The sequence below is a fragment of the Micropterus salmoides genome, unplaced genomic scaffold (assembly GCF_014851395.1).
Source record: "Micropterus salmoides isolate LMB-PRFRI ecotype aquatic unplaced genomic scaffold, ASM1485139v1 Ms_hic_scaffold_4, whole genome shotgun sequence".
NCBI classification, from domain to species: domain Eukaryota; kingdom Metazoa; phylum Chordata; class Actinopteri; order Centrarchiformes; family Centrarchidae; genus Micropterus; species Micropterus salmoides.
The window spans coordinates 21,321,122-21,332,325 of NW_024043372.1; the positions used below are offsets into that span (position 1 = coordinate 21,321,122).

Below are 11,204 nucleotides of genomic sequence, written 5' to 3' on the forward strand. Positions count from 1 at the left end.
GTGGAATCATTGTGTTTGCTCTTACGGGAGCAATACGTAAATACAGCTCTCTAAGGTAGGTATAGGCTTACAAAAGACTTTCATTTTGCACATTGTTCTGATAGACTGACATCCTATTTGTATGATCTAAGAATATTATTTCTCTCTTTTGGACAGGAAGCTGAGAGAGAGACGACGCTGCTGGCATTAAAAGTAGTTTACAGCCAGGAGTTTACAACCACAGAGGTTGAATTTACAGGCAGTGATATCTATGCTGGTAAATCTACAAGGTCAAGGAGCAGAGATGTGTTTGATGAAATAAACTTAAGACTCAGAGACGCTTAACCAGAAAGTCATGCTCATAGTCACCTGTGAGACAATATTATGATCAGATCTTTAGTTGGCCATTTTCAGCTTAAAAGATATTTATTAGCTATCTTGAGGATGTACAGTAAAGCATAAATGTATGAAATGGAGCAGAATGTGCTGTTGTTATTTTGATGTATGTTGTCATTAATCATGGTTTTGTATCCTTTACTTAGACACTTTTATAAATAAATACATTTAAAAAATAAAAGCACAGATTTCTGTGTGTGCATACTGCATGAACTACACACATCAACACAAGTATACTTCTAAGGGAAAACAAGGGAACAAACTTCTGTAAACACTGAAAGTCAAATGCAGAGGGCTTTATTACATGAAAGTAAGGTACATACAAAATTTCAAGTAACAAAGAAAGTGTTTGTTCTTGGGTTCACAAGTCAGATGTAACGCTACCTTCATAGTCACAGCCAGCCATATTCTCCATTCTCCAGCACTTGAAGGGCCTTCAGCCCTCCACCTTATGTAAATAAAAAGATGTTGCCACTGACTCACATGATGATTATCGTCACACTGCTGGTATGGTCCAGTTGTACAACTAGCACAAATGAACACTTAGGTGTGTAGGTTGATGGTAACATTAAAATCAATAACAAATCAAATACAGTGCTGAAGGGGAATGATACAACTTTTGAAATCACAACAGTTGAAATTGTCTGAAGATGTGATTTGTGGTTTTGAGTGACTGCTCTTTATGACCTACCTACATTTGTTTGATTATTTTCTCCACTACTTTCTACAAACAACAACTCTGTTAGCTTCTTTCTGACACTGCTGTCATGAGAAATTTTAAAACTATGCCCCACCCAGTTTATTAAGAACTACAACAGAACAATATAAAAACATATCCAGTTGAATGAAGTTAATCAAAGAGCATTTAAAAAACGCATGAGAGCATCACACCGTACTCATGTTGAACATTTAATAATGTATTGTTTTGCATGGTGAGTATCCACCAATGAAAGTCAGTTATGGTACATTTTGATTGCTGAACTGAGAGTTTCGTTAAGAGGATATGTGTTTTTAAATTGGTGTATCCCTGTCCTTGTGTGTGATGTGATGGATGCATGAAAGAAAGGTAAACGTGGAACTCTACTTCAAAGTGTACGGCACAAAATCACGTTACTACAGTACACACTTAGGGGACATTCACAGTGAAGGAATTTAAAGAGCTGGGTGTCATGTGAATCAAAAACATATTTGACTGTTTATCTTCGTCTTCAGGGGTGTGATCAAATAGGTGGGTGAGGCAGGGAGAAAGTTACTTGGCATTGGTAGAGCTGCTGAGCATCTTGCGGATGGCCTGGGCAATGGTGTCACGGTCGATGCCGTAGATCTTGAACAGCTCATGTGGTTTGCCACTGCGGGGAATGTGGGACACAGCCAGACGCTGCAGATTGAAGCCAGACTCGTTGACCATTCCTGAGGACACTGCCTCCCCAAGGCCACCTGTGGAACAACAATTCACCAATTGAGAGAGATGAAGAGGGACGACAAATCTTCCTTGAAGGTTGGGGGGGAGGTTCGGAGCTTCATTGACAGCAAAAAATGAGGCTGTGTTTAAAGCATAATGTCATCACATGCAGTATACATGTGTAGTAAATAGAGAAAACACTACAAACAAGTTCAATCTAAACATGTCGCCTTGACCAGTATACCACTATCTGGTCCAGATGTAAAATGAATGAGATACCCAACATCAAACTGATTACAGTTGCAAAATATCCTTTGTCTAGTCAAGTCCATGCCATCACCCATCCCCTTTCTCTTAACAGGCACAGGGTATGGCTGTCTGTGATATCTAGGTCACAGAGAGCCCCATGGGCACATGCTCAGTTAAGGAAACCTGACAGCACTCTGCCTCTCTGGCCCTCACACTTACAGAATGCGCCACAATACCAATACCACGCCTGCAATGAGGGCACACAGCAGTCCGCCTCTCCTAAGCCAATGAGCAAATGCCACCACATTGCGTCTCTGTCACTGAACCAATGGAAACATGCCACCACAACACACCCGAGGATGTGGACCAATGACAGAGACCCAGCTGCATTACGCTGAGAAGCTTGTTGCTGCTAGGTTGATGGTGGTCATACAATATGCAGAAGCTGAACAGTATGAGCTACTTTTATGTAAAACATACCTTCATAGTAGTGGTCTTCCACAGTGAGGATTCGTCCCCTGGTGGCGCGTGTGTGGTCGATGATGGTTTTGATATCCAGTGGTTTGATTGTGAAGGGGTCAATGACCCTGACAGAGATCCTCTCTGGAAATTCAGTTAATCCAGTTGAGGAATACAATTCATAATGTGATATCAATAATGACATCCCTCTACCTGAGTCATGCAATTCAGATAGTGGTTCCAAGGCCGGGATGTCCTTGTGTATCCTTATTTTAATAAATTACTAGGGATTAATATCATAACCTACAGTGACAAAGTAAAAATCACAAATGTATCTACCACAGGCCCACCTCAGAAAAGCATTGTCTATATATGCAAAATCTTTTTTTTATTAATAAAGGTCATGATGCATGCAAGGGGAAGTCTAAAAAGATCCCATCTAGGCATAGATGTTTTTCTATACATAGTAATGCTCAGAACTAAAGCTGGTAGTATTGAAGGATCCAGACTTTACAAAAGGTTTTATCTCAGCAAATTAAGCAACAAATATAATATTCTGTAGTCATGAGAAACAATGGATCATCATCGAATATGGTCATACAGTGTTTGATTTAAAAATATTGTATTTTGATCTTTTGGATATGTTGAACACAATGCCACATATATTTTATGATGATAAGATCAAAAGCAGTATTTAATGTACTGTACCTTTCTTCAAATGTTCAGCTGCAGCCAGGGCCTCGTGCAAAGTTACTCCAGCTGCCACCACAGTCACCTGGTCATCTTTGCTCTGGTACACCACCTGGCAAAGGGAAAGGTATTATCTTCTGTTGCAGATTAAAGTATTGACAGTGCTTTGTCTTAATTTTGTACTTTCTTTATAGCTATGCAAGCACAAAGTCTCTGTCTCACTTTAGCCTGTCCAACATGGAAGTCCTCGTTGCTGTTATAGATGATGGCACAGTCTTGGCGGCTGGTTCGGATGTAGCAAACACCCTTTATGAGGGAAAACATGACAATCACTACTGAGGTATTTTAACAGCACACAGTCTGTTTTGCCAATAACTAAATGTTTCACAGATACTGTAGGAAAGCATTTAGGTTTTGTGTACCTTTGTGGTTGCAGCCAGCTCCACCGCCTTCTCTGTAGACACACCGTCACTGGGATAGAAAATGGTTGCTGTGGGAAGGGCTCTAAACATAGCCACATCCTCTAGACCCATTAGAGTGGGGCCTTCCTCTCCTGTAATATGAACATTTATAGTATAATGTCATACATCCAACATTCAGAAAATCCTCAAAAGTTATTGACAAGTCAGGTGACCTGATGCATGCAGATCTACAGACATAAAGCCAGACTTTGCATGCAGTGTACCTGCACTAACAGAGGGACACCTGGTTCCCTGTTGACAGCTTCCAGGGCAGACAGGAAGGGAGAAAAGGGGGAGGATTGAGTACTAGCTGTAAGGTCAAAGGGTTAAATAGTAAGGAAAAAAGGATTAGAGGGAAAGAGATAAAGGATTGCCACAAATGCACACTCACAGACACATACACAGATTGTTCTTTTATACATTTTTCGCCATACAGTGAATATAGTCTGAGAAAATGGGTGACGTGAAATGTCTGGCTTCGGTGTGAAGGAATAAAGGTGACACACAGGTGAATGTGTGGGTGGGTAAGGTGTGTGGGAGTGGTTGAGGTATGCATGGCTCATGAGCAGCAGTTTACTAACCGGTGGACAGGCCGCAGTGGGAGCCACACACGTTGATGTTGCTTTCTGAGATGGCTGCCACGCGGAGCTGGTCGTAGGCGCGGGTGAAAAAGGATGCAAGAGTGCTAGCAAACACCACATTCCTCTCACGGGCAGCACATCCCATGGCAACACTGACCTGGGAAAGAAATGTAGTGTTTCTTAGTCCCTATACAGGAGCACAGGAGATATAACCTAGATAGACACAGGTCACAAGCGCTTGAGCCAGAAAGATCACCCAGTGGCACAAGCCATATTTGAAAACCTCTTTGAACCAAAGACCCCATTAAGTAGAGAGTTAGTGAGAAGAGTTTTCTCCAAAGCTCTGGAGCTTATTTTCCCATATGGGTGGAATCAGTGGCATACCTCCTCTTACAAATAATTTCCTTTGTCCTGTCTCCAAAACTCTCCCCAATCCTTCAACTTATTTCTTTGCTTTGTTAAGAATAACCACTAAGCATTCTTGAAATTGCAAGTCTGGTGATAGATACATTTTTATAGAAAACCAACTACCTCTTTAAAGGCTGCCATTTAACTAGCAACTGCTTGCAAATACTATCTGTATTTAACAAATTAAGTGTTTGATTTTATAGTGTCAGTCTCCTTATTTAAAATGAGTGCTCAGCCACAGAGATGCCATTCAACTTTTGACTTTTCTCATGCGTTCAGCGAGATGGTCCCACCCTCTGCGTTGATTAATATTTTACTTCTGAATACACTTGTCATGACTGCTTATCATCATACAGATGCCTGACCTACATTAGAGTTGGCTGCTGGAGACATAGAAACAGTGGAAGGAATAAATGTCTGATCCAAATTATTAATCTGAGATCGAACAAAGGCATGGGAGGGGCGCTGCCTAACTACTGGTGTCAGCAGCAGTCGCCTTGACCATAAGGAGGCAAATGGGTAGTGTCTTTGCCCATCCTTACATTATGGATGGACAAGTCATGTATAATTAAATGACACAGGCTAAGACTCACAGCTGTGAGATGTAAGGTTGTATTCATATCCAATCAGAGCTGAGAAAGAGCAATTTACTCAAAATCGCCACATTAGAGAGAGGGAGGTTTTGTTTGTGTTTGTTTGTGAGCTTCAGTACATATAGCCTTGAGCATTGGACCGCAAATACCATAACAGAATATAGATGGCTTTGTTAATAAATACATAATAAAATATCTTTCTCAAATTTTATAAAGCAGGCTTCATTGTGCAGATCAATGAGGGATAATACCATGTTCTGCTGAGCGATGTAGCACTCCACAAAGCGGTTGGGATGCTCATTCTTGAAGATCTCTGAGTAGGTGAGGTTGTTGGTGTCCCCATCAAGGGCCACAACACGTTCATTGTAGCGGCCTAACTTGGCCAATGCCATCCCATATGCCTTTCGTGTGGCAATCTATGAAGAAAGAGAAACCAAACAAATCAGTCATTAAGACAATTTACAAAGGTTGTTGGTTCATCTCTACACAGCATTCAATCATTTGCCTGTCTGGTTTCTGTAGGCACTGTGGGAACACACAAGAGAATGGAGGGTGAGTGTATGAAAGAAGTCTGTTTTGTGTACAGGTGACAAACCTTTTCTCCAGTCTTGTAGCTGGGGGCGCTCGGCATCCTGATGTTCCTCAGGCTGACAGGTGGGGAGTCCTCTACGGGAGCAGGAGGGTACAGGTGCTTGCTGCTGTTCATGATCCGGCTCTGCAGGTCCTTCATAACCATCTCGGCCATGTCTTTGGGCAGAGGTTTTGCATGCCATCCCAGCTTGTCCTCTGCAGCTGAAACCACATTAAGATGGCCAATGTGATATTGGTAGATTTAAACACTTTTTGGTGGATGGGTTACACACGTTATGCCTTTGCATATAATATACACTAGAGTGAGAGCAATGCATTTGCAGAAGAGTGGACGTGACAGACAATTACCTGGAATGCCTTTGCCCTTGACGGTTTTAGCAATGATGGCGGTGGGCTGATGGCGTGGCTGGCTCAGAGCCTTGCAAAGCTCTTCCACGCTGTGTCCGTCCACAATGATGGCATGCCAACTACACACAAACACACACACACAAACACACATCAAAGCCACACATTAAAACACACTTACTACAGTATACTTCATATAGGTAGATGGTATGGACACACACCAGGACTAAATTTTCAGTTTTGTGCACTATTACCCAAAAGCTTCACAGCGTTTCTGATATTTCTCTACGTGATGCTGCAGGGGTGCAGGGTCACTTTGGCCCAGACGGTTGATGTCCATGATGGCTACCAGGTTGTCAAGCTGGTAGTAGGAGGCGAACGACATGGCCTCCCAGACAGCACCCTCCGACATCTCACCATCCCCCAGCAGGCAGTACACACGATAACTGAGGAGAAGGACAGAGTTAGACCGCACGATTAGTGTGTCTCTATGTGTGTGTGGTTTATGTTCAGATGAGGTGGGGGGTGTTGTGCTTTCAAAAAGCAGGCAAATCTCTGATACTTTTCCAGTCAGACTGATTCTCTGTCTTTTATCTGACAGTTGGGTCGGTAACCAGCTGTGTCTTGATAAAAGCTTCCTTAGGCCCCTGAAGGCGTGGCTGCTGAGTTTCACACCTGCCTCTGAAACAAGTCAACCATGAGGACCTCACAGAGTCATTTAAATGGGACAAAATTATTATAAAGGAAATGGAATTAGTTTGCGATGATAAACTAGAACAATGGGCTAAAAACAAATTTATGGTTGAAAGCACAATGCCCGAATTTGATTCAGAGATTAAATCTGCTTGGATGGTAAAAATAACGGAGATGTGACTGCTGGGCCTGTGATTATTAGAGCAGAAGAATTGTGAGAGCAGCGCATGTAGCTGCAGCACACACCCAAAGAAACTGGAAAATCCCAATCACTGAGCACTCAAAAGAAGTATGCAGACATAAAATTTTAATTAAGAAAACCCCCAAATGCTTTGTACATCAACACATCATAATATTGTGAATATTGGTATTGTATGTCAAATAAAGTTGAGTAAGAGTAAGGATTTTAAATGGATGCAAGAAACCTAAATTGTATACACACAACAAAACCTAAATGCAAACACAGCTACTAAAATTAGACCAAAAGTAGAGTCTTTTTTTCACTTGCATGTGTGTCCACATGTATGTAAAAATTACCTGGCCTTGTCAAAGTATTTGCCAGTGTAAGCCATTCCACAGGCCACACCAAGACCCTGCCCCAAGGAGCCAGTGGCTAAATCCACAAATTGCTGCTTCTGAAATGCACGCACACACACACACACACACACACAGTAAAGAGTTACTAAAAACATTTAGTATACTGTCTGCAATCCATTAGATGATTCCCAACGTATGGGGCAGTTTGTGACAGCTTACAGGGGTTGAGTGGCCCTCCAAGGTAGAGTCGACATGGCACAAACTGAGCAGCTCACTCTCCTTCAGGAAGCCCGCTTCAACCCACATGGAGTACAGTGCTGGAGCAGCGTGACCCTGTGAATCACAAATCAGTGTTATCTTTCAGAAAGAAGTGATTCAAGGAAAAGGTCAAATTATGGATTCCTGTCCAGATCAAAAGGACTGACTGAGTCTCACCTTGGACAGGATGAAGCGGTCATTGTTGAAGTTCCGCGGGTCATCATAGCGGTACTTCATGGTGTGGAAGTAAAGCACTGACATGATTTCTGCCACACTGCAGCATGATGTAGGGTGTCTGGAGAACAGAGGAGATGGTGTTCTTACCCATATGTCACACAGATACACAGATTCAATTCTCTCAAATTCATTATTAGATTCTAAGCTCTATTGTTAAACTCAGGCTACTTTGAATACTGCTATGCATAGAAATACAGGTGGATAATGCTACTGTCTGAAAATGCTGTACTGTTATTGCGAGTGTAGATGCAGCCCAGGTAATCATGTAGTGAAGTCATCCAGAAAAGTTAAATTACAGTAAAATACACATACACCCTTATGAGTAGAATGAAAAGCTGAACATGTGGGTGGTTTCTTATAGATTTTTAGATGTCACAGTGCAGACCTAAACATGAACGCATATGAGGGTTCAACCTATGGAATCAGAGACCAAACACAGTCCAATAAGTAACGGTTAATAAACCAAATAACTGTTTCAAATGTGAAAAAAAACAGAACAGAACATGTCACAGAGCCTCATGGTTACATGTTGGGCCAGAACCTATATTGGAAATGCATTCAGATACTCTGTATGAATACCATTTATGGTGTTAATAGAGCCAATCACAGAGCCAATCACAGAGTTGCATGGGCAACATGCTGTTTGTTGCATGCAAATGCCATCAACAGATTAGACAGACAACTGGTTGTAAATGCAACCACATCATTAAAATGAGAATTTTTTTTGCTTTTATAAACAATCATTGCATAAAGCCAGGATATTAAACCACCCACACACTTTACACTTAATTACCAAGAGCTCCATCCAGTGCTATGGACCCTGAAGGATCCATTCTTTTGGTGTACTGATAGTACTGGTTGGTCATTGGCCTTTCTCACATATGAAGGTATTGGAGTGCTTCACTCAATAATTTATAAATATGACACATTAGGGACAGACATTAGTCATTTTCAATACAATTTAGAATATTTTAGGTTAAGTAACATTTTGTAAAATATTCTTCACTGTTTCCCTTTGTTCTCATCCGTGCCTATTGGACACTGCAGAACTGAGCTCCACTATGATAACCTTCTTGATTCTTCAAATATAGAGTGAGACTACAGGGGGAGGGGGGGTCATTATTGATCTCTAAAGAGACATTTCATTAAAAAATTTCATATAAAAAATAAAAAGTTGTAATAGCACATGTTGGACAATGCAACAGCAATCTGCAGCATACAATGCACACAGCATTGCACATGGTGGACTATTGTGTCCAGTACTGCATATTACCTTTCCAAAGTCAGAAATCCATTACAATATTTATCCTGCAAACAAAGTAAGTATACAATTTGAAAAAAACCTAAATGCACCAAAGACCATGTAGATTTGTAGCAATTTTCCAGAATATGAAAATCCAATCATCTCAAAAGATTAAATAATTCATGTTTAATAACTTCTGGGATTAAACTGTTGTACAGTTGTGTATTACACTACACTACTAATTTCTGCAGCACGGTGCACATTATATATACCATAAATGTTATATAAAGCAGAATAAAACACATTGTGTAATGTAAAGATTTTCATTATTCATCTAATTGAATAATAAGGAATGTAGAGCTGAACTTATATATATATAACAACTATAAATGTTGAAATGATCCTGTCAGTAGAACCAAGGGATGAGAACAAAGGCAGGACATGCTGTTCCTTTGGCCCTTCACTTGCATCCATGTCTCAGTGTGCGTATCTGTCCATGTAGTTAGTTCAAGATACTGTTGGTGTTCATCTATGCTTGCTGCAAAAAATAAATATTAAGTTTGCATTATGTGGTGCACACAGTTTGCATGTCTGCATTGTGCGTAGCCTTCACAGTCATGTCAGTGGAGGCGACTCACCCGCTGCCCGCTGCAGTTGTTGCCTTGATGGAGTTGATTCGGAGGCGGTTGGCAATGTTCCTCAGCGCCTGCACTGTCTGCTGGTCTGGTTTGTGGTAATCCTCCATGAAGGCAAAATGTCAAGTTCCTCAGCACCAGAAAAGTGGACCAAGTACGATCCTCGGTTGAGTTTGTGTGGTTTGAATGTGCGTGTGTGTGTATGAGGGAGAGAGTGACTGTTGCCAAAGAGCAGCACCTGTGTGTTTGTGTGTGTGTGCGTGTGTGTGTGAGTGTGAGTGATGGAGCCAGAGAGAGAAAGAGAGAGAGAATGGATGAGAAACTGGATTTATCCTATCAGGCATGCAGACACATAGATGCACAAGGACACACAGACACACAGACACACGCACACAGAAACACAGAAACACACAGATAGGAGGAGGAAAGGAGGGGGAACCCATGACGTGGGATGGGTGTTACTGCTAAAATCCAGTGGCAATCATTTCATTGGCTACTGTTTGACTGGGATGGTGGAGGTGTGTCACAGCTATAGATGTGCCTTAGTGTGTGTGCCTGCAAGGAGGGGCTGGATGACTGGGAGGAGAGGGGGGGGGGGCGGGAGGGCATTTGAAGCATCCCACCCTGATTCACTTCACTGTCTGATCTCATAATTCAGACCATGGTGGTAGTTTGTTCTTTGTTATTTACTCACACCAAACACCCCATTCTTAATGCCAAAGCCCATTTGAAAAGCCCCTAGTTTGTTTATGTTAGAAATGTAAGAGACTGGTATTGAGACCAGCTCACCCTGTTCAGCAGAGCGTAATGCATTTTTAGAAGACCAGATACTGATGAACTTCTACACATAATTCAGCATACAGTAATAACTGCAATCAACTTTTAGTCTGCCCTTGACCATCCTGATGAAAGTTGTCGTCAAAATACAAAGAATGCAAGAGACAGAGAGAACGATAAAGACTCTCATCTTCATCTTAAATGTTTTTTTATTCTTCTGTAAGTATAGTCATTGTAGTATATTATGCAGTATGTTTTATAGTGTACGGCCTATATAATGTTTATAGTCTTTTATCTTTTTTTTTCTCACATTCTGAATGAATACATTTCCATTGCTAACCTTATACAAGCTACTTTTACAATACTGTCCTTAATTATGTTCATGCCATTTAAGTGTCATAGTGTCCTTTAATCCTTTAAGTTGGAGATTTACTTCTGAAACTTTGCATCTTCTCGGTCCGGATCTTGTCTTCACCCTCTGTTTTCTTTCTGTCATCTGTCTTACATCATGATGCTCAGTGAGCTTGGTGACTCTTTAGACTAGGGACACTTCACCAGAAACCCTCTGCAGTAGACCTCATCGGCAAGATATGCAGACACACCTGAACCTCACAACTGAGAGCTTATTTTGAATTACCTGGAGGGTAAAACAGCTGTAGTACTGCACTAA

At 41.4% G+C, this 11,204-nt stretch overlaps 1 protein-coding gene across 1 annotated transcript; it reads right to left on the bottom strand.

Moving 5' to 3' along the window:
• Window positions 1-671: 671 nt before the first annotated feature.
• On the bottom strand, window positions 672-9,882 carry tkta (transketolase a). The gene is made up of 14 exons (XM_038695608.1): window positions 9,761-9,882; window positions 7,820-7,937; window positions 7,604-7,717; window positions 7,385-7,482; window positions 6,409-6,600; window positions 6,158-6,276; window positions 5,814-6,010; window positions 5,470-5,634; window positions 4,218-4,374; window positions 3,598-3,728; window positions 3,398-3,481; window positions 3,194-3,287; window positions 2,507-2,629; window positions 672-1,812 (listed from the first exon to the last, which is right to left on the bottom strand). The coding sequence occupies exons 1-14, from the start codon at window positions 9,865-9,867 to the stop codon at window positions 1,625-1,627; spliced, it is 1,887 nt and encodes a 628-aa protein (XP_038551536.1). The 5' UTR covers window positions 9,868-9,882; the 3' UTR covers window positions 672-1,624.
• Between the last annotated feature and the right edge of the window lie 1,322 nt (window positions 9,883-11,204).

Excerpts from the sequence above, each read along its gene's own strand:
- tkta (XM_038695608.1), bottom strand. The coding sequence starts at position 9,867 with ATGGAGGATTACCACAAACCAGACCAGCAGACAGTGCAGGCGCTGAGG. Across the intron at positions 6,277-6,408 it reads AAACGCTGTGAAGCTTTTGG|TTGGCATGCCATCATTGTGG; the intron begins GTAATAGTGCAC and ends GTTTGTGTGTAG. Across the intron at positions 3,482-3,597 it reads AGCTGGCTGCAACCACAAAG|GGTGTTTGCTACATCCGAAC; the intron begins GTACACAAAACC and ends TCCCTCATAAAG.